This window comes from Ochotona curzoniae, unplaced genomic scaffold (genome assembly GCF_017591425.1).
Source record: "Ochotona curzoniae isolate NIBS_2020 unplaced genomic scaffold, NIBS_Ocur_1.0 contig_2754, whole genome shotgun sequence".
NCBI classification, from domain to species: domain Eukaryota; kingdom Metazoa; phylum Chordata; class Mammalia; order Lagomorpha; family Ochotonidae; genus Ochotona; species Ochotona curzoniae.
This window is the reverse complement of record NW_024465582.1, coordinates 2,327,809-2,355,527: the sequence shown is the minus strand read 5'-3', so window position 1 is coordinate 2,355,527 and position 27,719 is coordinate 2,327,809. Positions and strand designations below refer to the sequence as shown.

The window sequence follows — 27,719 nt, the reverse complement described above, 5'->3', positions numbered from 1 at the left end:
GAGCTGCCCCACCAGGCCCACCTCAGTGAGGCACGAGGCACTGTACCTCAGGGCTCCGGATCACCACCAAAGGGCATTGCAGTTGCTCACAGACCATCATCCACTGGCTTACAAAAACTCCAACCAATTTCCTCTTCATTTCCCATCGTGTTACAGGGGAAGCAGCACTGGGATCGTCCCGCGGTCTGCACGGTTGTCTGAGCGGCAGTGAGGGGCGCCCTGGTCCTGCTCACTCCAGCAGGTGAGGACACCAAGCATCCTGTTGCTTTTCTCGCGCTCAGTCCTCGTGCAAAGCACCACATGCCAACCGAATCCACCAACCAGAAAGCCGCCCTCACGCCCCTCCCCTTGCAAGTCCACTCCCATCCCAGCCATCTCCCTAGAGGGGAAAGCGGACACAAACACCAAGCTGGTTTCCAAAGTTTATTAAAAATCAAAGAATAGAAAAACTTTACATAAAAATATGTCAATTTTAGCTTCCACATTGCTGTCCACACACAAACAAAATCGAAACATGATATTTTTTTGTTGAACCTGTAGCGTGTGACCACAGTGGCAGCCAGGCCAATTCATCTGGTTCGCCATGACGGACACAAACATGGAACCGGCTCTATGAATGGAGCTTTAAAATGTGCACCCCACGGGACACTCGCTGCCGTCGCCGCAGTGGCGTCCTTAATGTGCGTTACAGTCAATATTGCTAACGTGGAGATTAGTACAGGCCTACGGGTCAGTTTGTATAAATACTCCTTATCGATAGGTTCACAATTTAAATATTTTTAAATATTCTGGATAACTCTCGATCGCTCTGCCGACGGCCTCCAGGGCGCCTGCAGCAGCAGTGGGCGGCTCCTGGAGAAGGCACAGCAGACACCGCTCAGCTTCCCTGCTGGCCATCCGCACTCAGCAACCCAGGACCCAGCTGCGCAACAAACAGCTGCCACCTCCTTGCCACACCTCCATGAGCGGGCGTCACACACCGACCTCCCTGTAGTGTTTAGCAGGGCCCAAAGGCCCATGTTGAAAACGGAAGCCAGGTGGCCACAGGACGCAACCCACCCCTGGGACAACCGCGGGGCTGTGGAAACTCAGGGTTAGGCAGGACGGATTTGCTCACGTTCCAAACAAGGCTACGAGGACAGTGGTGGCCGTGGCGGAGCACACTTGCATAGTGAGCCTGCAGGCTTCCGCAGTGGGTGCGGGTCGCTCTCAGGCCACGCCGGCGCCCCCGCGGTGTGGCTGACACTTCCCGCGCCGCTCCCAGCGGCCGGGGCACTTCTCGTGGATTTGCTCTTAACAGAACGCAGGCATACTGCCACGCCGATTCCTCACGGAATCAACACGACTCCTTTCTCCACTTCCTAAAACTGGGTACCCCTGTCTGTGCTGCCACTCGCCAGCCCCTCCTCACAGGCTGGGCCTGAAACTCGCTCAAGCGTGTCCAAGGCCATGTGCTCGTCAGGTGGAATTCCGTGACACTACTCCCCTTACAAAGTTATGCTTCTGGCACTTTCAATGCTGGATTTGTTGTCAAGATTAAAAGAACAAAACCAAAATGTCAGAACTCACAGTCAGAGCAAGACCCAAGAGCTGGACCCACAGCGAGGCCGGGCAGCACGCCCCAGTCCCGGGACTGAGGCCCCCAGAGGCGCCAGGCTGTCAGCTCCTCCACTCGCATCTCACCAAGAGCTGGGACCCACAGCGAGGCCGGGCAGCACGCCCCAGGCCCCGGGACTGAGGCCCCCAGAGGCGCCAGGCTGCCAGCTCCTCCACTCGCAACTGACCAAAAGCAAAAACATGAAACTGACGCCCCTAGCCCCCAGCACAGCGCTCGTGACCACGCCCCTCTGACAACAGCGGACACGATGGATGAACCCAACTTAGGAAATGCAACTTGGGAAAGGATCTAAGCTTGTTTAAAAAAAATCCCTCCTCCCTTAAATATAACTTATGTGAAAATACGAAATTAAATAAAAAATATCTGAGTTATTGCACAAATCATAAGTTTTCAATATTTACACAGAAAAACAGTTCCGAAGCTTCAAACCAAACACGAGGGCAGTGAAACGACGACCTCCGGCCCATCAGTGGGCGTGACATGGCAACGGGCTTGCTCTCCTCGGTGGCTCTGACCCACGCGAGATGAAGACACACAGCCGCCCACCTGCCCGGCGCAGCGCGGCGGATCCGGGACAGCAGCAGACGCCCACGCCGCTAAGGCCGCACGGATGAGCACACGTCGCTCCCGGGAGCCGACGCGACCAGCACACAGGCAGACATGCAGAGTGACCGGGCTGGTGGGGCCCCGCGGCGCCGAGGCCGCAGGTAGGCTGGGACGCAGGCGCAGCAGAGCCACTATCTGCTGAGGCTCACCGGCAGGCTGTCCCGCGTGTGCGTGTGTTTCTTCCTCCTCCAGCCGGTGCGGTTGTACTGGTGGTGGCCCCGGTTGCCCACAGGGGGGCGCACGCCGCCGCTGCCCACGGAGCCGTAGCTGCCGCCTGGAGCGTGGCCGTGAGAGCCTTTCATGGACAGCTTCATGCCGCTGTGCTGCTGGAGAGACCAAGGACAGCAGTGTCGGAGCCCAGCAGGCAGACCCCACGCAGGGCACCTCCCCTGTGCCGCAGGTTCACAGGGAGACACTGGAGCGGCACATGCCAGTGCCCCACCACACACTGCCCACACAGTCGGCCCAGGCGTCCCCCACACTGAACGGCGGGCAGGGGAACGTGCGGTAGGGTTAAACCTCACCAACTGAGAATCGCACTCCCAACTAGTCCCATCTGATCCAAGAATCAGGAAGGAAGTCCCTTCTACCGTCCTCCCCCTCGTGAGGACCCTCTGTAAATGCCCAAGTGGGCTACGTTTGTGGGGCCCCCGCCCACAGCTCGTCCCAACAACGGGAGCAGAAGCAAGTGGCCTGTGGAGGTGCCAGAGCAGAAAGCAGGAGCAAGAAGCTGAGAAAGCAGCACGTGGGCAGGCATATCGGGCGGCAGGCAGGACACGGCTGTGGGAGCCCCCACCCCGTGCTTTTGACAAGCACACTGCAAAGCACCATGGGCTTCCTTCTGGACCGCTCACTGCCAACTTCAGATTTTTGCTTACTGGCTCAACAGAAAAAGAGGAATGTCCTGTATTACATTTTGAAATACTGACACATTCTTCTACCTTTGTTTACAGGGGAAAGCCTGCATAAAGCCGACTCCTCAGAACAGCACTGCCCTTTGCAGGGCTGCCTCACACGCACTTGCTAAAGCACTTGAAAGTACAATGGCCGCACGGCCCAGGGGCGCCAGGCGGGGCTGCGCCAGGCAGGGCTGCGCCAGGCGGGGCTGCGCCAGGCGGGGCTGGAACAGGACCCACCTTATGATACAGATGCGGGCTGGACAGTGGGGTGGGGGACGCAGAAGGGACGGCTGGGGATGATGAGTGGTGGACACCTTTCAGTGACGTTGTCCCCTCGATGCCAGCTTGTCTGCAAGGAACAGCGGCCACCCCGAGGGTCGGCGCTGGGATGGTGAACCTGGTCTAGAACAAAACAGAGGCATCCACAGGGGTCCAAAAGTACACGGAGACCGCCAGGACCAGGCTCAAGCCTGGCCCAGCCCAAGCTGGTGCTGCCAGGAACAGGCTGCAGGAGGCTGGAGGCTGCTGTGTTGGCTGCTGAACTCCAACAGGAGCATGCCAGAAACCCAAGTCTGAAAGTCTGAAAACTCGCTCAAAACTAAGCAGCAACTCACGAAACCGTGAGCTCTCAGACAGCGGTCACTGGTCTCGGCCTGCTCTGGCCCCGGCCCGTGGCCCTGGCTGCAGTCATTCATGCACACAGAGCCTTCCTGCTTTCCCGTGTGCTGACTCTAGGGGTGTGGACGGAGCAGGAGTCTCGCCCCAGGCGGCCTGCTCGGGAACAGGGTCCAGAGGCCCAGGGGTCCTCAGCAGCCCGCTGACTCTCGGGGTTGAAACCACCTGGCGGTGAGCTGCACGGGCCGGGGAGGCACTGAGGCAGGTCTCACCTAAGCATTTCAGGAACACTCTGCACAACCTGCTGTGAGCTCTTAACACCCGGATGGCACTCGTGCCTCACCTCAACTATCAGCACAAACCAGGCCATGGTGCCAATCTCTCCTCCAGCCCCTGCAACTCTGGAAGGCACAAGCAGTGCTGGCCAGGCTGAGCACAGACCTGCAGCCCGCCGGAGCTCCCAACAGGCCCTGCAGACAGCCAGGGCCACTGGGCATATACCTGATTGTTGGTTGTCATGATCAACGTTCTGGAAGGTGTGGACTGAGATTTGCCACTGGGCATCGGCAGGGCAGCGGGTAAGCTGGCCATCAGAGGGGTCGGTGCTTGTAGACTGAATTGGTAAACACTGGGTGTGGTACAGGGTGGCGTGTCCGAATCCTTAAATCAACACAAAAAATAAGGACAGCTTCTTAAAAGCAGGAAAGTAGAAAAAGACCCTGCACGGAGAGCTGGCACTCGCCAACGGCTAAGATACCTGCATTGCGTATCTGAGAACTGGAGCCAACCTGTCTCTGGCTCCTGACTCCAGCTGACCCTGCAAACGGCCAGCAGGGACAACTCAAAGGGACTGGGTTCCTGCCACCGCAGGAGAGCCTGGGCTGAGGTCCTGATGCCCAGCTTCTGGTCAGCCAGCCCCAAGTGGCAGGCATCCTCCTCTCTGCCTTCCAAAGAGGGAGAGAGGGAGGGAGGAGAGAAGAGAGGGAAGGAGGGAGAGAAGGAGGGAGAGAGAGAGGAGGGGAAGGAGGGAGGGAAGGAGGGAGAGAGAGGAGAGAGGAGGGGAAAGAGGGAGGAGAGGGAAGGGAAGGAGGGAGGGAGGGAGACTGGAGGAGTGAAGGAAGGGGGAGACAGGGAGGAAGAGAAGGGAAGGGAAAGCGTGGAGGGAGATGAGACGGAGGGGATTGGGCCCTGCTTCTGCACTGAGGCTGGCTGTGAAACATCAGTGCGGGCTTCTTCAAGTGACATCACAGCTGAGAAAGAATGTTCAAGGAAACACAGAACAGACCCTGAACCTAACCTCTCACCTCCAAACAGCGTTGTAAACCTACAAGGAAGGTGAAGGTGCTGGGAGGACCGCCCAGGGAGGACTCCAGGAAACAGTGATCAAAGCTCCAGGGGAGACATTTGAAGCTCACTGCTGAGGGCAGTAAGGCTGACTCACAATGTCGCTCCCGGAGAGTGAGGACACGGAGGATGCAGAGGAGCCGGAGGAGAGGAGCTGGGGGCTGGACAGAGACAGCGTCAGACGCTGGCCGCAGGGCGAGCCTGGCTCCCCGGGCTGGGCCTGCTCCCCGCCGCACAAGGCTATCCGCTCTGTTATCTGAATCCTGTTGTCTGCGGAGAGAGGACAAAGACCAGGTTCCCAAGGAACTGAACCCTGTGCCAGCATGGCTGACGGACCGTCCGCTTCACGCTCGCTCTACACTCAGTTATTTCATTCAATCACACTCAATTTCCTAATAACTGGGAAATACTTAAGTATGTCATCAACATGTATATGCAAATCACTGCCAACTATAAATTTACTGGAACCTGTATCAGCACATACTGGGTTTTTAAAATTCAGTATAAAAAGAGGCTATGAATTATTTAATTTTTTTTTTGTTTTAAAATGTTGACAGTTTGAGCTGTGCTGAACACAATAGATTGTTAGAATTAAATTCACCCATTTCTTCTCACATCTTCAGTGCTGCCACTAGCAACTCTACAATTCCAGGGGTGACACGCACTGAATCTCTCCTGGACACCGCTGGCTCCCTCCCCCAGTGTTTGAGTGCTTAGCAGAAAAACAAGCAACTTTCTCCTGCACGAGTCACTGCCCAGGGACAGCAGAGTGGTCTGCACAGCACGCGCGAGCTGTCCTCACCGAGCTCTGGTGTCGGGTGGGCTCTGCCGCCCCACTTCTCCTTGATCCACCGGCGGTAGTCGATCACTTCCTGAGTGACTTTGATGATCCTTCCTAAAGTACTGCATGGAAACAACGGCCGTCAGCACACTCGGCGTGCACAGCACAGCCCGCCGGCTGCCGAGCGAAGCAAAGGGCTTCAACATCATGTAACGCGGCCTCACTTGGAACGTGGAAGCTCACGCGCCAGTGGGAGTATGTACAAGCCAGGGGGGTTCACTTCCAGTGAGCCAGCGAACCATGAGATCCCGCCCTTAGCTAGGGCAGCAAGCCCACCGTCCCACCTGCAACAACCACAAAGTTCTAACATTCCCACTTGCCGCTGCACAGATGTGCGTGGAGGTGGTGGCAAGTGCCACGGAGTGCCACCCTGCCGCTGTGTGCAGTCCCAATCACACGCCGGCTGCCACCACCATAGCCAGGAGGCTCTGCGCCGGCTCCCGGCCTGCCCATCCCCCGGTTCTCATCATGCCTCGCCCCGTGGCTCCCTCTACACAGCATCCTCTGCACACGTGCAGGACGCCTCTCTTCAACGGTCAGTGTGCTACTCTCAAAACTGCCTGAGGAAAGGTCTCACATCCAAAGCTTTGGAAGCCAGAAGGCAGCACCATGTGACCCCCAGAACAAATCCCCTAAAGAAAATGCCAAGTTCACAACAAGAAACGCCTTTCCATCAAGGATGAATCAAATACAGCCATCCTGAGCCCCCGCACCAACAAGTTCAAGAGCTACTGAAACAGGACGGCCCAGCTATCAGACCTCACGGAACAAAGCTACACCAGAAAGCTGAGCCTGCGACCCCTAGGACCCAGGGGCCCAGAAGATGTCACCTTTCCGAATCTCGGTTGGGGTAGGATCTTGCGAGTGGCGACACGGCGTGACTGAGCACAATGTAGGCATAGTCGAATACCTGCTTCACCTGCATCGCCCCGTAGGAGCTCCGGCCAACATCATTTCCTGCAGGAGAAAGGCAGCTGTTGAATTTTGCCAAAAACCTAAGATGTCACCCAAGTGTTCTGATGTTCTCACATGAGAAACAGCCCCAGGCCCCAGCAGCAAGGTGGGTCTGGCTGAGCCCTCAGGCCTGCGAAGAACTCAGCACCTGTGCACACGCCGCACCGAGGGCCGCACCGAGGGCCCGCTCTGCCAACGTGAACAGACAGGAGGCAATGACGGGCAGAGCAAACACGGGCAGTAAAGTCTCATCGTTCTGCACGAGGCAAAACCACAAGGAAGCTAAACACACCAAAGTCCAAACTTCCCTGAGCACTGAGTGTGCCTGAGGTGACCTGCCACCTGCAACACCACATCCCATGTGGGCACCAGTTCAAGTCCCGGCTGCTCCACATCGGGTCCAGCTCCCTTGCTAGTGCCACTGGGAAAGCAGCAGAGAGCGGCCCGACTGCTTAGGCCCTGCACCCACACGGGAGGCCTGGAGGAAGTCCGTAGCTTCCAGCTTGAGTCCAGCGCAGCCCCTTGGGGAGTGCAGCAGCAGATAAACAGCTTTCTCTGGTCCTCTTTCGGTGACACTGCCTTTCATATAACTGCATATAAATCTTTTATGGAAAAGCACCACCTGCAGACACAGGGGACAGCTCCCTGGATACAGACTGCTCTAAGGGCAGCTGGAAAGGTCTCCGGGGCTAACCAGACACAGGGCACACCTACAGAACCACTGACACAGGACCAGGCGAGACCACCAAGAGGAGCTCGATTTTTATTAAAAACAAGGTTTCATATTTCAGTCTATATATATTACACATGCACACACAAAAAGTAGATCAGTATATTCCCTTTTGAAAGATTTTTAGAAAGTCAATCTCACACTTCAAGAGCCTTAAAAAATGAAAATATCAAATCCAAAGAACTTTAAAAATTATACAATTATATAGGAGGTGAAACAAAAACCACCAAATACAGAGGTGAAAGACAAGCAGGAAAAACGGGCATGTGAGCCAACAATCTCCCTCCACACAAGAGGAGCAGGCCCGAGTGAAGGACAGGAGGCATGGGCTGCACCGAAGAGGCCAAGGGCCCCTCCTCCTGTCAGCCGTGTGCCACCCTCAGCACTGACCCACAGAACAGCCCCTCTCCTGTCACCCGTGTGCCACCCTCAGCACCGACCCACAGAACAGCCTCCTCCTGCCACCCGTGTGCCACCCTCAGCACCGACCCACAGAACAGCCTCCTCCTGTCACCCGTGTGCCACCCTCAGCACCGACCCACAGAACAGCCTCCTCCTGTCACCCGTATGCCACCCTCAGCACCGACCCACAGAACAGCCCCTCTCCTGTCACCCGTGTGCCACCCTCAGCACCGACCCACAGTTTCCTGTGTAACAGATGCTCACACAACAGTGTGGGATTAATAAACAAGGTGTTCAACTCGCTCACCACTGAAGAAATATAAACTGCAAAGTTCTCACATGGGCTCACGAGCTTGGCAAAGATTAAGAAGATGGCCAGCACAGGGCCGCTGCAGCCGGCCTTGGGCCCTTGGCCCCTGGAGGAGTGAGGTGTCTGTGGACCAGAGGCTCATCACAAACCAAGAGCACGTGGCGTGATGGTGCCTCCGAGCTACCTCTCCCTCAGTCTCCCTCCAACCCTCTCCTTTTGTTCCTGGCTCTGCTGCTCTTCCTTTTTCAATCCCTTTAACACTGGAAAACCAACACTGAATGCTTAGTTCCATCCCAGAAGGTGATTCACAAAACCCTGCATATCCTGGCCTCTGTAATAAGAGCTGTGTCACCCCAACTTTTTGAGATCTAAGTAGGTATGTTCTTGGACAAGGTACGTCATTCTAAAAGCAGGGGTGATGGCCGCAGTGTAGTTTAGTAAAGTCATCTCTCCTTTAAGCACCTTCCTGTGGCCTGCTCGGTCAATCCTGACAGCTCCTCACGTCCCACACACATACGGAACTGCATGCTTAGGGAAGGCACTGACGCAACAAACTGGCAGCGTTAACTACCAGCAGCCACCGGGGCATGCGGCTTTTCGCTTTATATAATGTCACATGCTTCTGGAAAGTGAATGGCACACTTTTATAAACAGGAAAGAATATTTTCCTTAATTATTGGTTAAAGAATCTGAACAATTTGACAATAAACTTGTTGGAAGCATTCAGTAAGGAATTCCTAAGGAGGACCTGCACCCAGAGGTGCCAGCTGCCCTGACCTCCCTGCCCCACCCTACCCAGGGTGCCCTGGAGGCCTGCCTGGCTCCAGGCAGCACATGCAGAAGCGCCCTTACCAGGCAGCAGGGGGTCCTCAATGCACAGCATCGACGGTCTGTACCCACTGGTCATGGCTTTCATGATCTCTTCTTTGGCGATATAGGCACCTCCTTCTTTTATCCTAATACCAGTTTTCAAGTAATTAAAATTTCTTCCGTAGAGTTCAAAAAATTCTACGAGAAGCATCCCCAGGTTCTCGTCAGCTCTCCGGGCGTCGATTCGTGGATGCAGCTGGAAAACACCATGTCCCAGTTCAGGTGGGTCCAAGCTACATCCTAATACACGGCACACAAGGTTGCACCACGGAAAGCAGGGGCGGCAGGTCCCAGTCGATTAACTGGCACAATCAAACCTTTCCTGACACTTGTTTGAAACCGCAAACACACAGGCATCTGCATTTCCACAAGACACCAAACACTGACGAGTAAGCGTACAGCGTCCTCTAAACAGTGGACAGTCAGCTTCTGGCCATCTTCATCATTCCGACACACCACCGATAGGTGGCAGCAACAGACTGCACACGGTGACCTGAGGGCTCTGAGCTGGGGAGGCAACCAGCCCTGCACATTAACACAGCAAAGCATATCCTGCTCGCCCCGGGGTCCCGCGAGTCACCGACAGCACTGCTTCAGCACCACCCTTTCTACAAGGACACCCAGAACCAAAGCCACCACCTGGGCCCCTCTTGTGTGATGCTGACTCTCCAGGTTCGACTCAGCTGTCTAGACCTGCACTGCTCCCACCTGTTTCTACTTTGGCAGGCACGACACATTCAAGACCGTTCCTCGATCTCCCCAGCTGGGCACGGCAGGTGGCCATCTTGACTGTGCACCACTCACATCTGAGGCCCGGCCACCAGCACCCTGGGGAGGGGCATGCAGCACCCACACAGCAATAGAAGCGGGAAACGCGCGTGCACAGGTGCGTGTGGCTGGAGATGACTCTGGCCTCCGTGCCCCCGCATTTCCCCACAGTACAAGAGGCCTTTCAGTCATGGGGCTGCCACATGCCAGCTCTGGCTTCCTCCCCTTAACAAGCTGTGAAATGAGCCAAATGCCACCGCACCCTTCACGGCAGGACAGGGACATGAAGAAAGGGATGGCACTGGCAGGGGCACCACCTCAAGGTGGCTCACACCAGACTGCAGCAGCACTGCCGGCAGCAGCAGACGGGCACCCTGTGGCTCAGAGTCACGGCCGACTCCAGGGAGAACAGCTGTGAAGACCACACCCCAAGAAGTGGAACTACACAACGCAGTGAGACCGCTAAGGACCACAGAGTAACACCTGACTCCCCCAGCCCTAAGCCTCTCTGCAAGGGCCAGCCAGGAAGTCACCATGGTGGGCATGGTGGCACAGTAGCTGTCATCAGTAGTACCAATGACAGCCAGCAAACTTCCCAAAGCAGGCACGGTCACAAAGGCTAGACTAACAAGTGTGTGCAAACACAGCGGTGCAGCTCACACAACCAGCCAGCAGTGGGTACAGAACAGAGAATTCTCACTGAAGAGCCTTTAAAGAGAGTAGACACTGTTCAAACCAACTTAGTCACAGAACGACACAGCTCAGCACTGCTGCATCTCACAGGGCAGCTGGCCACCGGGCCTTCTGGCTGTTGTGGAGCACCAGGAGGCACAAGCAGACCAGCGCCAGAGTGCAGGGCTGACCGAGCTGCTGAGGCTCCCAACCCTCTCGGGGACACATTTGTTTTCAGTGTAAATCAAATGCAAAAATCAAATCAAAATCGCTTATCAAGGAATGGTAATTTTCTAAACGGAAAAGATGGTTTCCTCCAGCTCAGACTAACAGACACTCGGAACCAGATAGGCACTTACTACCCTCAAGGTCAAGAGAGCTCCAAAGAAGCTATGAAGGAGCCACAGGAAGGCAGCATCATCTAGAAGGTGCCACCACCAGACACAAAGTGGGAACAGTGCAACACTGTGGGAAGATGGGCACAGCAGAGGGGAGGGGAGCACAGCAGGGGGAGGAGAGCACAGTGGAGGGGGGAGGGAGCACAGTGGAGGGGGGAGGGGAGCACAGCAGAGGGGGGAGGGAGCACAGCAGAGGGGGGAGGGGAGCACAGAGGAGGGGAGGGGAGCACAGAGGAGGGGGAGGGGAGCACAGCGGAGGGGAGGGGAGCACAGCAGAAGGGAAGGGGAGCACAGTGGAGGGGGAGGGGAGCACAGCAGCGGAGGGGGAGGGGAACACAGCGGAGGGGGAGGGGAACACAGCGGAGGGGGAGGGGAACAGTGGAGGGGGAGGGGAGCACAGCAGCGGAGGGGGAGGGGAACACAGCGGAGGGGGAGGGGAACACAGTGGAGGGGGAGGGGAGCACAGCAGAGGAGAGGAGAGGGGAGCACAGTGGAGGGGGAGGGGAGCACAGTGGAGGGGGAGGGGAGCACAGCAGAGGAGAGGAGAGGGGAGCACAGCGGAGGGGGAGGGGAGCATAGCGGAGGGGGAGGGGAGCACAGCAGATGGGAGCGGCACGGCAGGAACCCTGGGGGACAAGAGCAGGAGGGTGGCCTGACACCCGATGGGGCAGAGGGGCCTACGAGATGAACACTCATACCTGGAGGAAGCTGATGGCCATGAGAATGAGGCTGTACGAGCTGATTCCCCCTGTAAAAACTTCATTCAGGTCCCTCTGAAGCAGGAACTGTTTCAATACTAAAATCAAGTAAGGCAGCAATGAATATTTCTGTAAACAAAAATATATATATTAATTAGTTAATATGCTTTTGACAGAAACTATAGACAGAAAGTTTACAATCAATTATTTTGCTCATCTGAGCTCTAGGTATAGTCTCAAGATTAGGCACCTAAGAATTAATGTACCGAGGGGCCCATGGAGACCCAGACCACACAGATCCCCACTCTAAGTCCCCAGCCGGGACTGAAGGGCCCTGCTGACTCTCATGGGCACAGAAGGCCCGCAGGGGAGGGAGACTGGCTGCGAATCACAGCACCTAACAGGGCGTACAGCTGAGCAGGGCAGCACGGCGGAGGAGGCCTGGCCAACACAGAGCATGCTCCGCTCAGGGCAGGAACACTCCTTCAGACCAGGTGATGGTGGCATGGAGCAATGGGAGAGCTGACGGAGCAAGGTGTCTGAGCCCAGCCAGGGAGCGACCCAGGCCACCAGGCAGGTCATGCGTCTCTTCCCTCCCCTGGGGTAAGGGCCACCTGTCCAGGAGACTACACATCCATGGGGTCCAACGCTGCCAACCCCTGCCCAGGTGCTGGCTGGGGCTGTCCTGAGTGGTAAACCTCAATTGCATTGCAATTCACCCCCTTCCAACAAAGCTTGGACCCAAACTGCCAAGGACACACCTGGAGCCAGGGCAACTGGCTTTTGGATAATTACAAAGATCCTCTTAACACTAAAATAACCATTGCCTAAAGAGATGGTGAGTGGAGAAAAGCCAATGTGAATGGTACTGTGAGTCTCCTGGGAACCTCCGGCAGTGCTGGCAGGGGTTGGCAGAAGGTATTCCTGCGCCAGGAGCGCTGAGGGTACCAGCTACAGGCTAACTCACCTTCATGTAGTTTTTGATGAACTCTGCTGCCCGGACACCAGTCTCCATGTTGAAGCTGATGTCCACTTTAACTTCAGTCTCCTGATCCGTAAGTTTTATTATTGGTACCTGGAGAGATTTAATTTAAACAATGTGCTTTGGACTTGATGCTCAACTGGTTAATCCTCCGTCTTGCACATGCCAGGATCCCCTGTGGCTGCCGGTTCTAATCCCGGCAGCTCCACTTCCCATCTAGCTCCCTGCTTGCGGCCTTGGAGAGCAGTAGAGGACGGCCCAAAGCTTTGGGACCCTGCACCCGCGTGGGAGACCCATGGTTCCTGGCTTCGGGTCAGCTCAGCTGCGGCCATTGCAGCCATTTGGCGAGTAAAGATAGAGCATCTTTCCCTCTGTTTCTCATTCTCTTTCTGTAAATATATATTTCCAATAAAAATAAATCAATCTTCGGAGGAAAAAGAGTCATGTTTTAATAATGCAGCATTCTCCCAAGTCTGGAATCAGAACGTGTTTAAAGTTGCATAGGGATTGTCAGGGCTTCCCCTTACTCACAGAAATCAGGAACCCCAGATTTTACAGACAACAAACGGCACTTGCTGCATAAACCCTCAGGCACTAGGCCCAAGCATTCCCTGTAATGACTACCCAACACTGGTCAGAAATCCCCATGGTCACCAGGGCTCTTCTGAGGGCGGTGCTTCAATTGACTGCACAACCACAGACGGAGCCCAGGAAGGGCGCAGCCGCAGGCCAGGGAGGCCTGTGTGAGGGACACCAGAGGAGCAAGGGCAGGCACACAGGCAAAGCCCACAGGGCCTGGAGGAACTGCCTCCTACCAGCTATTCTGCAAACCAGGGGCTAGTTACGTGTGCTCCACATCCACACCTGTAAAACCTGAGAGAGAGCCATGCCTGCAACCAGACTGGCTTGGAAGGCTGAGCATGCCAAGACTCAGGACTTGGGTGCATACAGCCAGCCCTGGGGGCCGTGCCCAGCAACTTCAGGCAGGACTCGAAATTCAAACAATGTATGGCAGGCTGATTCGAGAGCTGACAATTCTGCATGGCTTGTGAATGTCAGAGACGTCCAAACGGTCCCCAGCAGATCAAGACGCCCTACCCCTGGCCTAGAAGCACTCGGCCACCGCGGGAGCCCCTGTGCAGACGGGCCAGGAGGGGGCCTGCTGCTGCATCTGCTGCTCCCACTGTCCACGGGCTGGCAGTGCAGTGCCCACGCCTCAGCGAGCTCTCCAAGATGCTTGCCCGACACCTGTGCCTGCTCTTACTCCAGTGCACGTTTTCACTTCCCTCCCCAAACCAGAGCACTCAGAGCACCAAGGAAATGCGAGGTATGCTCTCCCGTGTGGGCAACTGAGTCCACGCCTCAACTTCTGCCAGCCCAGATCTTAGCTACACCTCACCTAGATCAAACCCAACTTAAAGCAATTCCAGGGGCTGCACATTAACCTTCTGTGGTGCCAGCATCCGATATTGACACTGGTTTGAGACTTTCCAATCCAGCCCCCTGCTTACGACTGGGAAAGCATCAAAGACGGCTCGAGCCCTTGGGACCCTGCACCCACGTGGGAGACCCAAAGGAAGCTCCAGATCACTGGCTGCAGCTCCAGCCATTGCAGCCATTTGGGGAGTGAACCAGTGGATGAAAGGCCTGCCTCTTGTCTTTCCTCTCACTGTAAAATTTGCCTTTCAAAGAATAACAACAACAAAAATCTTTAATGCAATGCTAGTGACTACACAGAGTGAGCTGTAACTCTCATACAGTAGGCAAGTGATCCGAGACTCCTCCAGCCAGCGACTGCACTGCAGAAGCCATCCCGCACCCAGCGCCCCGGACCGGGCCGATGCAGACACCAGCTCGGTCCTGGAAGGAACCAGACTCAACACACGGCAATCTTACGTCACAAACACCAGGGTGTGACACTGCACAATGCCCCAGTGTGCTCCACTTACCCTAACATGAGCACAGACTCACCCAGCTTAGTGCCAACACAACTGGATGATCCCACGTGTTCCAACAGTTTAGACAGTCACTAAACACACTCTCCGCTGATCATCATTACAATAAAGCAAAAATATAATCCCACATTCATGCCACAAGTAGCAGCATCTGCACAGGCGTGGTCAGGCCCCCATCATATAACTAACTGCTATAAACAGCGTGAGCCCATCACAGCAGCCAGGTAGGCAGCCACTGGCGCCAGGGGCTCCTCACAGGACAGAACTTACTGTGGCTTTGTCAAGGACCTTGATAGAACACGGCTCCGCTACATTGTGCTTTCGCAGGGCCTGTTCCAACAGCTGTAAAGGAGGACGCTCCCACTTTCCAAACACCACCAGATCGATGTCACTAGGCAAAAAAAAAAAGGCAAGTCAGCCAGGCGGTGTGCACCCCGCTCCGACACACTGCCTCTGCCTCCCCTTCAAGAAGCGAGACTTGGTCCCACAAAGCCTACAACCCAAGAGAGAAAAGCAGCTGGTGAACGTCTGTCATCCAAGAGGAGCGCAGCGCGGGGTGACCAAGGGGTGAAGGCGAACACGGCTGCCCTCCAGAACACCTCTCCTGCCCCCAGAGACCCCACAACTAGCTGACGCTGCTGAGCTTCCCAGTGAGCTGCCAACCAAGCCTCAAATCCTAACGCGACTTCTTCCAGCTCCAAAGGCAGGTTAGTAGTGGGGTAACGGAAAAAAACTTTCAAAGAAATGGTGCATACACACAACCAATAGGTATCAGAATCCTCAACAAGAAAACAATTTTAGAACACAAATTTTCTTGCCATGTTTCTATCATATAAGGTTCTTATAAAATATATTTAAATACAATTTGATTTGAAAACATAAGAGTAAAACATAAAGTAAAACATAGGATCAACTGCTCAACTTTCAAAGTTGATCAGTTATCAAAACTCTTAGCAGAACACTGTCCACTTCGTTTACCCCTGCAGACCTCACTATAGTTTGGTCCTCTCCCAAAGCCATGTTGAAACCTGACTGTTGAGGGCCCTGCAAGGTAGCCTAGTGACTCAACTCCTCACCTAGCACGTGCCCAGGATCCCATACGGGCACCAGTTTGTGTCCTGGAGGCCCCGCTTCCCATCCAGCTCCCTGCTTGTAGCCTTGGAAAGCAGTCAGGGACGGCCCAAAGCCTCGGGGCCCTGCACCCGTGGGAGACCTGGAGGAGGCTCCTGGCATCAGCTCAGCTCAGCTCAGCTCCAGCCATTGTGGCCACTTGGGGAGTGAAACATCAGGTGGAAGATTTTCTCTCTGTCTCTCTTCCTCTCTGTATAGCTGACTTTCCAATAAAAATAAATAAATCTTTAATTAAGGAAAAAAAAGAATCTGACTAGGGTGAGCATTGTAGCACAGCAAATTAAATGGCCACTTAGGATGCTCCCAAACCACATCACCGTGCCGATTCATGGCCCAACTACTCAGCACTTCCAAACCAGCTTCCTAACGTTCCTCGCAGACGGCAGACGATAGACCAAGCACGTGGACTCCCTGCCTTCACAGGGAGGGCCTCCCAGAGCCTCTCTCTCTTAGCTTTGGCCTGGCCTAGCCGGGATGTTGTGCAGAAAGTGAACCAGAAGACAGAAGACTTCGGTCTTGCCTTCTCTATCACTCTGCATTGCAAATAAATAAGTAAATCTAAAGAAACAACAACAACCCTTGACACTTAACACCAGCGTGTCGAGGAGTGGGGCCTTGAAGAGGTCACTGACTAGGACCAGGGCAGCAGCCTAGTGGCTAAATCCTCACCTTGCACATGCCGTTTCGTGTCCTGCTGACCCCACTTCCCATCCGGCTCCCTGCTTGTGGCCTAGGAAAGCAGTTGAGGAACAGCCCAAAGCCTTGGGACCCTGCATCCACATGGGAGACCCAGAGGAAATTCCTGGCTCCTGGCTACAGATCAGCTCAGCCTCGGCCACTGTGGTACTTGGGAGTGAATCAGGGGACAGAAGATCATTCTCTAGCTCTCTTTCTCTCTGTACATCTGCCTTTCTAATAAAAATAAATCTTTTTTTTAAAGAGCTCACTGCCTCCCGGGGGATGGAGCAGCTGCCTATGAAGCGGAGCCCAGGGCCTCGCAGGGAGGGCTTGCAGTCTCCAGCCCAGCACACCAACTGCAGTCCTGGCTCCACTTCAAACTGCAGCTTCCTGCTAATGCGCTCCCTGCAAGTCAGCCTCAACGGCTTCACTCGGGAAGCCCAGCACACAGACGGCAGCTTCGGTTCTAGCCCTGGCCCGGGTGCGGTGGGCATTTGGGGAGTACACCAGCAACTGGAAGACCTCTTTCAAATAAAAAAAAAAAAGTAAGGAACAGAGTCTGGCCCCCTTTTCCTGTTCTGCGCTAAGCCATCATGATGCAGTTAGGATCCCCTCAGCAGAGTGGTCCTCAAGCCTGGCCCGTCCAGCCTGACCACGAGCCAAAGCAACATTCCCTCAGAATGCAGCGTGTGTCTGCTCACCTCCCTCCCGTTTCTATAGGTTTGTTCCCCAACAAATTAAGGGTAAAAAGAAAAATTCAAAGCAATCAAGTCATTATCATTGCATTACATTAAATGAGCCTTCTGCCCATTTTCCCTCTGTACTCCCCATCTTCTTTAGCCGGCACTCCCGGTTTGGGGCTTGATTACAGAGAATCTGTCTCAGACCCCCAGGGTGCCCACACACTCCTCACCCTCCGTCAGCACAGACACTGGCCCAGGAGACACAGGCTGGTACTCACCTGGTCGGAAGGTAAAGACCTGTGCTAAAGCTGCCAAATATCTGCACCTGAAAGAAAGAGGGCACACCTTAGCACCCGCCCACCTTCCCATCATCTCTTACTAAGCTTAGGCCCCAACGGAGACGCTGCAGGAAGAGGGTCAGGCAGAAAACAACTACCCAACAAGAACCAGAAAACCTTCCAAATTTAAAGACCCAGCCTAAAAAAGGGGGCCCGATATGGTAGCCTAGTGGCTAAAGTCATTGCCTTGCACACACCAGGATCCCATAAGGGCGCCAGTTCATGTCCTTGCTGTTCCTTCCCATCCAGCTCCCTGCTTGTGGCCTGGGAAAGCAGTGGAGGACGGCCCAAGGCCTTGGGACCCTGCACCCACGTGGGAGGACCTGGAAGAAGCTCTTTGCTCCTGGCTTCAAATCGGCTCAGCTCCAGCCTTTGTGAAGCAGTGAATGGAAGAGCTTCCTCTCTGTCTCTCCTCGGTGTAAATCTGCCTTTCCAATAAAAATAAATAAATAAAACCTAACGAAACAAAAATCTCAATTATAAGCTGAAGGATTGTTGCCTTCACCTCTACCTACTGCAAACGAGGCCATTCCAGGGCCAATTCCAAACTCAGGCAACATTTCTCAAACTCTCAGCTAAGGCTTCAGGGTCCCACCTCAGAAACTGAAGTTACAAAAGGGAAACCGAGTGGGCTGTCCTTGCCCCTCGGCAGCCAGGTGCCACCAGCACCAGCGTGCCTCAGCCACCCTGGGAAGGCGAACAAATCATCAAACACATTCACGCTGTAGACAGCCGCGCCCTCACTGTGAACAATGAGTATTACAAAGACCCTGCGTCGTCTGGGTGTGCGCACTAAGAGGCTCAGAATAGGGACAGAATTTCAAACACAAGGGGAATTTAAAACAAATTATCACACTATTCTAAAAAATACATTCCAGTTTGACCAACAGTTCTGATGTGCATGTCAGCATGTTAAGCACAGACACTGCTCATGTGTCAGCATGCTAAGTGAGTGCTGCCCACGTGTGAGCGTGTCAGCGTGTTAAATGCAATACTGCCCACGTGTGAGCGTGTCAGCATGTTAAGTGCAATACTGCCCACGTGTGAGCGTGTCAGCGTGTTAAGTGCAATGCTGCCCACGTGTGAGCGTGTCAGCGTGTTAAGTGCAATGCTGCCCACGTGTCAGCGTGTTAAGTGCAATGCTGCCCACGTGTCAGTGTGTCAGCATGTTAAGTGAATGCCGCCCACGTGTGAGCGTGTCAGCGTGTTAAGTGCAATGCTGCCCACGTGTGAGCGTGTCAGCGTGTTAAATGCAATGCTGCCCATGTGTGAGCGTGTCAGCATGCTAAGTGAGTGCTGCCCACGTGTGAGCGTGTCAGCGTGTTAAGCACAGTAGCTGGAAGAACCGAACCAAAGAGCGCTAACACATTTCCAGCAAGCTCCCAGGTAACACTGGCAGCACCGGACCAGGCCGGGTCAGTGAGACACAGGTCTGGGCAGACCCACTGACAGGAAAATCACAGGGGTCTCCGTTTACTTCGGTGGGGGACACAGCAGAGGAGACACCCACTTCAGCTGTCGGCCAGAGATCCTTCACCACAGTCTCGATCCGCTTCACCACCTCCCTTCTCATGGCTGCTTCTTCAGGACAAGGGGACATGAAGTTATAAAAGTCAATGATTTCCTCATGAAGTCTAGTGGGCAGAAGAGAAAACAGACTTGTGTTAGCATCCACCCAAAACCCACTTTCCACCCGTTATTACAGCAGCCTGACACTAAGTCCTTTTTGGCCACTCAGAAGCCACTGTCTCAGCTGCTTTTGGCAAAGTATGTCACAAAGTGAAAACCTGGTAGTGAGCAAAGCCACACAGCAGGACTCATCTCCACAGACTGACAGCAGTGAAATTTGTCAATACCAATTATCAATACATTCACAACTGCTCTTACACAAAGGAATCATTCCAATGACTTCACATTGGGAAAATGAGAGAATTCCAGGTTTTCCATCCCTGAGAGAAGGAAGTCTGTTCCAGAAGATACAGCCCAGAAGGATTACTGAAGCCCCCCACTCTGCTGTGCTCCATCACCTGCCAGTGCCTCCTGGGGTGCCCGAGACTGCATGAGGGGTGTTGCGGGACATGACAGACAAGATAATGACACACCCAGAGTCTCAATGCCACCTGCTCGTGGCTGCTGGCTCCACAGCAGTAAGTCCGAGCCTCCGCACAGGCTAGCAGCACTCCCGCAGGAAGCAGCTCCAGCCAGCTCACTGCTCAGCTTCCAACACCTGCGGGTCGGAGCACACGCGCCTCCTCCTGAGCCTGCAGGCTGCAGTTCTCAACTGCTGCTCTTCCCCTCCACTTCACAGGCACCGCTCCACCACCACTGTGTCTTGGACAAGCCAGCCCTGTGACCAGGTCAGGAGCCCGTGCTGGTTAGGTTAGGGCTCAGGACCCGGGCTGCACACAGCAGGAAAAATGCACAGCTGCCTCGTAGGGATTTGCTCGAAGGGATTCATTAGCGATGGGGAATTGAGGCAAGCAGTCCAACCTAATCAATTCTAACAAACCATATATACCTACCTCCATTCCAAGACTGATTAATAAAACAAAGACACAAATACACTGTGGTTAGCCCAACAGCCAGAAACCAGTGGACACAACGAACAGCAACCAACACCTCTTAACGAACTGTTAGGGTTTGTTGGTGTTGTTGCCGTTGCTCTTTCTTCAACCTCCTCTTGCTGCAGCCTCCACTCCGGAGAAACTGCTGTAAACACTGCTCGGGTTTACAGGCTAGCCAAGGCTACGACAGGCACACACACCCAACAGCCACCCTCAGACAGCACCTGCAGTGCCAGGATCCACTAAGTGCATTACAGTTACTTTTTAAAAATAATAAGGTTCACCTTACTTTTCTGATTCACTCATTCACAAACTGCTTTTTGATAAATTCACAAAAGTATAATGGCATGAATTAAAATGAAGTCATTTTTCCAAAACCATCAAAGTGCCAATGTTTTTTAAGTAAAGCATATATCTTTTCAACACAGACCACATACAATGCATTTAGCAATCTCCCTACCAGCTCGGCAGGTCACTGACAGTCTAACTGGTTACCAAACACTTCCCACCGTCAGCAATGCTAGGAGCTTAATGTCCACAGCAGAGAAGAGCCGTGGGCGACCGACTTCACACAAGAAGTGCGTAGAGGACCACCCCCCCCCCCGCCTCCACCGCTCACCATGACAGGTCACAGAGACGGTCCCCACCTCCCCTCAGCACAACTGGGGAAGAGTCAGCTGTCTGCTCCATCACGGCCACACCAGTGCTCTCTCCTGCACCCTGGGGTCTTGCTCCAAGGACAAGGACAGCAGCACAAAGATTTGCAGATGCACTGAGATAAGGATGTAGGGTAAGTGCGGTCAAGCACCTGGCCCAAACTCAAGAGAGAACACCCAAGCCCGTATGCTAAAACTCCAGGGACAACCCCCAGCCTGAAGGCATGACAGCACCAGTATACAGGACAGCCAGTCTACCAGAATGTCAGCCCTGACTCTCCCTGCCGAGTACACCTCACGGCTGTCGGCTGGCTTCTTACAATAGTAAACACCATGTCCTCCGGACCTCGTGTGCCTGCATGCCCCCCAAATGCCAGCCCCACCTCAGGTTCCAGAAGAGAAGCAGCCCATGGAGGACGCACTGCCCACAGCCTGCACAAGATACACACAACCAGGTCACACCTGTGCTGAGTTTCATCTGTTGTTTGCGCTGCACAGCCACAGCACCACAGGGGTCCCTAACAGCCCATCAAGGGGTGACAGCTCAGAGGGACTTGCAGAGTCCAACTGCCATCACTGCCTGACAGCTGCACACGACAAGCCTCCCACCACTGTCCAATCTGTGCAACTCTCCTCCAAGGGTAAAGGGTGGGGACAGGGAACGAGGTTGGAGCACAAACTATGGAAACTGCTGGTGTCACTGCCTCCCCACCCCATGTCTGCAGCAGAGAACCGTTCCTGGCCTGGCACCTTCTCTGGAGCCCTCAGGAGTTGCTCTGTGCCCAGGGAGAGGCAGCGCAGCAGTTCACTGCCCCATCTCCAGAGCCTGGAATAGCGCCTGCTCACAAGAGGCATCAATCTGAGGATGGAACCAATCAAATTCATTCTGCTGATACTTCAGGCCTTGTCGCTGCTGAATCAGTCCAACAGCATCATTCTGGGGCAGGTGCTACGGACATGGGTTCAACTGATGCTTGGGAAATGTGCCTCGCATGTCAGGCCGCCATTTCCAGTCCTGGCTACTCCAATCCAGCTTCCTCTAACGTGCACCCTGGGAGGCAACAGAGGATGGACCCTCTGGGTCCCTGACATCCACAGGGCGAACACAGACCTGCTTCCTGGCTCCCGGCTTCAGCCTGGCCAGGCCTTGGCTGCTACAGTTATCTGGAGTGAGCCAGCAGATGGAAGATATCTCTACCATCCTGCCCTTTAAAGAAAGAAACTCTTGAGAAATGTTACATCCACTCCATGGCAGATGCCCACGCTACAGATAAACACTCAGCGAGTAAGTTCCCCAAAACAAAAAAGGACGACCAGGACACCAGGCTACTCAGTCACTGCTGTGCTGTCAGCAGCCAGTCCAGCTGGGAGTGGGGAGGGGGCTCGGGAGAGGGCCGACGAATAGAGGCCCACGGGGCCACAGCTAGGGGAGAGCTCTCTGGCTTTGTAGAGGCGGTTCCCACATCAGCCTGTCCTTCCCGCCAAGGCAGCCAGGAGCCCTGCCAGCCTCGGGGGCTGCAAAGATGGCACCTAAGACAGCTTGTCTGTGGGAAGGAGGGTGAGGCACAGCAAAGCAGCTGGCCCACCAGGGCAGACGCACCTCAGTGTCAGGGCCACCTCCACCCCACGCAGCATGGGAGAACTGGAAACGACCTGCAACGACTCCCCCTCCGGGGCTGCTGGTGAATTTGAATTTCTAATCTCAAAATGGCCAGGGAATGGGATTCTGAATCTTTTTCTAGTATACTTTTTAAAAGTAAAAGTTTAGGGATAAAGGTTCATTGGGAAACAAAAGCTCTCATCACAATCACTACCTTTAAGAATTCAAACTCTCCTCACCCCCGACTGCAGAGACAGCTAACTTCTCCACTTTTAGCAAATTCCCAGACTTCTGCTGGCAGCACCAACATGACCGTCAATGTCTCAGCGCCTGGTGGATGCCGCTGGCTCCCTGGCTACAGTCAGAACAACCGAGGACCAAGGATGCAAGCACGCCAGTGACGAGCGCAGCGCACAGCTGCAGCAGCAAACTGCACACAGCACTGCACAGCTCTCACCCGTGTCCAAAGCCAAGGAAGGAGGCTCGGTCTTCAAGGCGCAGCCCACTCCGGCCCCGCACCTCCCGGGCAGCCTCAGCCACCTGGCAGGATGGCGGCCAGGCTCGCGCGGCATGGCACTTCCGGGCACTCATCTCTGAGAAGCAAGAGTGCAGTGGCAGCAGCCACAGCCCGGAGGCCAGGACTACCCAGGAGTGACTGACCACAAGAGAGGCACAAGAAACACACCCAAGGGTGGGTCTTACCAGCCTGAGCAGGGGGCACATAGGAGTTCCCTTGATTTTCAATCCAGCAGCTTCTCCCAAGCAATGTGAAGGCTGAGGCTGATTTCATTCAGTGTGTTCTAATGAAAAGGAATGCCAGAACAGGGGCCCCCGAACTGGTGGCCAGAATGTAACCCACTCCACAGGAGGAGCTGTGACCACCAGGGCCCACTGCTGCCAGCGCTCCCCACAGCTGACTGCGTCCAGCTCTGCCCACTACTGCATGCCTTAGTTACCTTTAACACCCCCTCGTGATCCTGGCCACTTCCGAATAGCAAGGACAAAGCCACCCGTGTCCTACACACCCGCCCCCAGGCTTCCCCACACGGCATCAACTGCCACGGAAGATGCCGGAAGGCCCCGTCAACCATGAAACCCCACGTTAGCGGTGTCTCACCCTTTCTCCACAATGTTCACTTTCTGCATCTTTTGCCAAAAAACCACGTCTCAGTGAAAACATGTGGCATTAATTACTGCAACTTCATCGACTGTGTCACACTCTGATGCACCAACAGTAAAACAAAAACCACTGCATTAAACAGGCTGGGTCTCTGTTGGCATCTCTCTTTCCAAGGTGAAGAATGGGCACAGGTGCCAGTGTTGTGGTATAGCAAAGTTGCCACCTGTTACACCAGCCTCCCCTATGGATCCTGGTCAGTCTCGGGATGTTTCACTTCCAATCCAACTCCCCTCTAAAGGCCTGAGAAAAGCAGGGAAACAGCCCAAGTTACTGCGCTCCCGCCCAGTGGGAGACAGCTGGGGCAGAAACTGCAGGTTTCAAGCTGGCTCAGCCCTGGTCGCTGTGGCCACGTAGGGAGGATCTGTCTCTCCCACCATGCAGCTCTGACTTTCAAATAAGCAAGGAAATCTTTAAGAAAGGAAGCAGAGGAGTCGATGGGAGGAGAGAGAAGGGGGCCAGGAAGGGGCCAGGAAGGGAAAGGCAGGAGGAACAGAAGGGAGGGAGCCGAGCAAGTGGAAGGCCCAACGCCAGGGGGCAGCAGGGCTGAGGGACGTGTGAATCTAGACAGCACCCATTTGATAACGGCAGTTAATGAGCTAATTATAACTCATTTTTACCTACATTAAAAGGCAGCTAATTTCTGTGCACAAATTAGAAAACCCTGAATCAGGATTTCAAAGAGGGATTAGGAAAAACCTGGAAACTATGAGAGCCTTTAATGGCTCTGGAGCACCCTGGAGCTGCCATCGGAGCCTGTCTCAGTACCCACACCCATGGGCAGGGTCCAAACATGAATGGAGGTGCAGCAAGCTGGGGAGCAAGTGCTAGAGGCTGGGCCTACACACCGAGCCCCAGAAGGCAGTGCACACCCCGCAGCTGGAGCTGCTAAGCCAGCAGGTGCTGCTTACTCTCTGGGTAAGTACAAGACCAACCAGTGATCACAAACAGCCCAAACAGAAGGACTGCAGCTTTCAGATCAAATCTATGTGGCAGCTCCGATCTACACACTCCACTCCCAGCTCCCTCAGGCAATCAGTCCACTGAGCAGAGCAGCCGAGGGCCGAGGGCTCCTCAGAGAGGCCCCGTGCAGGCCAGGACACACAGGCTTCTCCCACAGATCAGAAAACAAGAGCTTAGGCTGTAGAAGCTTGTACTAAGTTGTGGCACTGAACTTGGGAACCCCTGCTAGAGCAGAAAGCACCCGTAGCTACGGTAGCGCAGAGGGGACTACGGTGGGGTCCGGCCAGGACGCAATCAACCCAGCACTCAGCGGGCAGTGAGGGAGCCATTCACACTGTGTGGAGCACCTGTCACCTTTCTAAGGCCCTCACAACACAGAAGATGACCGCATCATGTCTGCGTCAACAGCACGCAACGAGAGCCAGCATCCAGAACCACTAATTCCGGGGCTCCTCACCACCTACACCATCAAACACTTTCCCTAATTCACAAACGTAAAAAGAATCTGTTAGACACAAATGGGAAGGCGCTCCAGGTCCAGAGCCGGGACAGCTTGAGGCTAACGAGCTGGACAGGGGCCATGCTGAGGCAGTGGCCCGACAGAGCCAGCCGGGCCTTTCACAGAAGTCATAAACAGCACTCCCCTGTCGCTGGGGAAATCATGTCCATCTATACAACACTTTAAACAGTTGAAAGAAGCTTTTTAGGAGGAAATGCTCATCTAGAATCACAGGTAACCAAACACATAGTACTACATTTGTAAATAGAGCAGCACTAAAGTCATGGAAAGAAAAATGTTCAAACCTTAACAACAGCAACATCTTAGGAACTTTGATTTCTGCACTTTCCAGATTTTCTTGAGAACATGACCACTTCCACAATCTTAACAAAATGCCCTCACTTTGGCCTTCCTGCTCCCGGGGCCTTACCCACAAAGGCCGGAGAGCAGAAATAGGGCTTGTCTCCCCAAGTCTTCTGAAGAAACCGCCTGCCCTGGCCTTCAGGGGCTCTGGCTCAGGCTCAGCCCCCCAGATTCTAGAGGTCCTGACCAGGATGCCCTGCCCCCCAGGCGCCCCAGGACTGTGCCTGGTCCTTGTCCAGCAAGGCCACAGGCCTTTTGGCTCTAAGCTTCTGGGGTGGCAAGTTTAGGAAGTTACAATTCCAGAAACTTCTGTGGATGTGGAAAACTGAAGGACAGCAGGGGATTCTATGAGGACAGAGGCGCTCCAGGCAGCAGCCTCCCCACCAGGCTCTGTACCACAGCAGCTCTCACGGAACGGCCGCCAGGTGGCTGTGTTCAGGGGGACTCGGAGGCCACTACCATCAGACCTAGTGAGACAACCCACTAAGACGCTCTGGTGATGCTGTCAGATCAGCTGGCTCCTGCGCGCTCATCCAGCTGACGCACCTCACCACGAGCCTGAGAAACGCCGCAGCCACCCCACCCCCGCCCGCGGTGCCTCAGAAAGCCCTTCCTTGGCCGCACATGCAGCCTGAGCCAGGTGGAGCAGTTGCAGTAGCTGAGCTGCAACCCTCTCAATCCACAGCGCCCCCTCAGGTGGTGGAAGCAAAGCTAAAAGACAAGAGCCAAAGAAATTATCAAAAATTACAGGGAAAAAAAAAGAGAGAGAGAGAGAAGACAGAACTGAAGGCAACAGAGAGGTGAAAGGGGCGGTTCCTGCACAGCCGCCACGGGCAGGCGCAGTTCTGATACCCTCTGAGGTCATCCCAGGAGGCTGGCTGCTCCAGGAGAGGCAGCCACAGCCACCAGAATGAACCCAAACACCACTCTGCAGACACCCTCAGCTCCAGCTGCATGGGGTGGGCTGGGCAGCTGCCCAGCAAAGGACAGGGGAACACCATTCAGACAGAAGGAAAAAGGGAACAGCCCCCCAAGTGGGCAGGAGCCCAGCAGAAGTCAGCACCACCCGAGCTAAACCCAAAGCTAAGTCCTCCACCCAACACCCCTCACAGTGACAACAGAACAGACCAGAAACCGCAGCAAACCAAGAGCATCAAAGACATGACCAAAGAGCTCAGGAAGCCCAGGGATTTCAGTCAGCAGAATCCACGCCCAGCAGGGGAGCACTGTCCTGGCACCACTGAAAGCCTCTGCTCGCCACCATCTGGGCTCCAAAAAAAGGGCCAGAGGTACAGAGGGCCACACTCTGCAGCCCAGGCTGGGAGAGGCCCCGGGAGAGAGAAGGGTTAAGAACAAGCACAGGGGTCCCACGGAAACCCAGTGGCTAACGTCCTCGCCCTGCACACACCGGGATTCCAAACCAGCAGAGGCCCACTCCCCATCCAGCTCCCTGCCTGCGGCCTGGGAGGGCAGTCGAGGACGGCCCAAAGCCTTGGGACCCTGCACCCACATGGCAGGCCCGGAAGAAGCTCCGGCCATTGCAGCTGCTTGGGGAGTGAATTGGCAGATGGAAGTTCTTCCTCTGTCTCTCCTCTTCTCTGTATATCTGACTTTCCAATCAAAATAAAGAAATGTCTTTAAAAAGCAAGCAAGCAAGGAGGTAAGTGAGCAGACAGGCAGTCACACAGTACGAGGAAGAACTTCTGGTGGTGTGTGGACAGGACAGGCGAGGAATGGACAGGACAGGCGAGGGATGGACAGGACAGGCGAGGGATGGCCAGAGAGGGGCAGAGATTGTACGCCTGCTCTTAGAAGGTATCTATTTTTTTAGTAACACAATCTCTTACACGCACGCATTTCACTATGATGTGCCATCATCGTAGTGAATTAGGATGATGAACCAGGTAAGGTAACTTGTCGTCACACAATGAGTAAAGCTGCAGCCTGTGGCACTGGCATCCCATGTGGCCCTCCCACTTCCAACCAAGCACCTTGCTGTACATGGTGCCTCCATTCATCCTCAGAACGAGGTACCTTCCTGTCTGAGGGACTGCGGCGTCCATGCCTCGTCCACGCCTCGTTCTGAGGAGTGAATGAAGCCACACACAGGACGGCTTAAGAGACACGAGCAATCACAACAACTGAACAAAATGACGATACTAACCAGTCCTCACGCCACGCAGACATCACAGCGCCGACCACGAGGGATGACGATGCTTCACTCAAACGCGCACTCGGGTGCTCTAAAAACTCTCACGTCACGCTCTTGGTTTCAGCAATCCATCAGAAACCAGTATTTCTATCAAAGTTAAACATCTCTCATTTTCAAGCAAAATTAGTAATTTAACAAACCTCACCCAAGGCCACTGTGAATGCTATCAGGAGGGTTTCTGCTGACCGTGTGG

The 27,719-nt window shown here is 54.5% G+C and overlaps 1 protein-coding gene across 2 annotated transcripts in view; it reads right to left on the bottom strand.

Moving 5' to 3' along the window:
• Positions 1-417: 417 nt before the first annotated feature.
• The window catches only part of TENT4A (terminal nucleotidyltransferase 4A), a 35,411-nt gene continuing 8,109 nt past the window's right edge, over positions 418-27,719 (bottom strand). The window contains exons 2-13 of one of the 2 annotated variants that reach the window (XM_040977389.1): positions 19,003-19,126; positions 17,433-17,479; positions 14,933-15,053; positions 12,693-12,800; positions 11,726-11,854; positions 9,172-9,385; positions 6,754-6,880; positions 5,885-5,985; positions 5,180-5,352; positions 4,240-4,398; positions 3,361-3,525; positions 418-2,550 (exon numbers count right to left, since the gene is read on the bottom strand). In XM_040977389.1, the coding sequence (XP_040833323.1) occupies positions 2,356-2,550; positions 3,361-3,525; positions 4,240-4,398; positions 5,180-5,352; positions 5,885-5,985; positions 6,754-6,880; positions 9,172-9,385; positions 11,726-11,854; positions 12,693-12,800; positions 14,933-15,053; positions 17,433-17,479; positions 19,003-19,126 (1,663 nt within the window). In that variant the 3' untranslated portion in view covers positions 418-2,355. The remainder of the gene's footprint in view (positions 2,551-3,360; positions 3,526-4,239; positions 4,399-5,179; positions 5,353-5,884; positions 5,986-6,753; positions 6,881-9,171; positions 9,386-11,725; positions 11,855-12,692; positions 12,801-14,932; positions 15,054-17,432; positions 17,480-19,002; positions 19,127-27,719) is intronic. The other variant, XM_040977390.1, reaches the window with a different exon arrangement.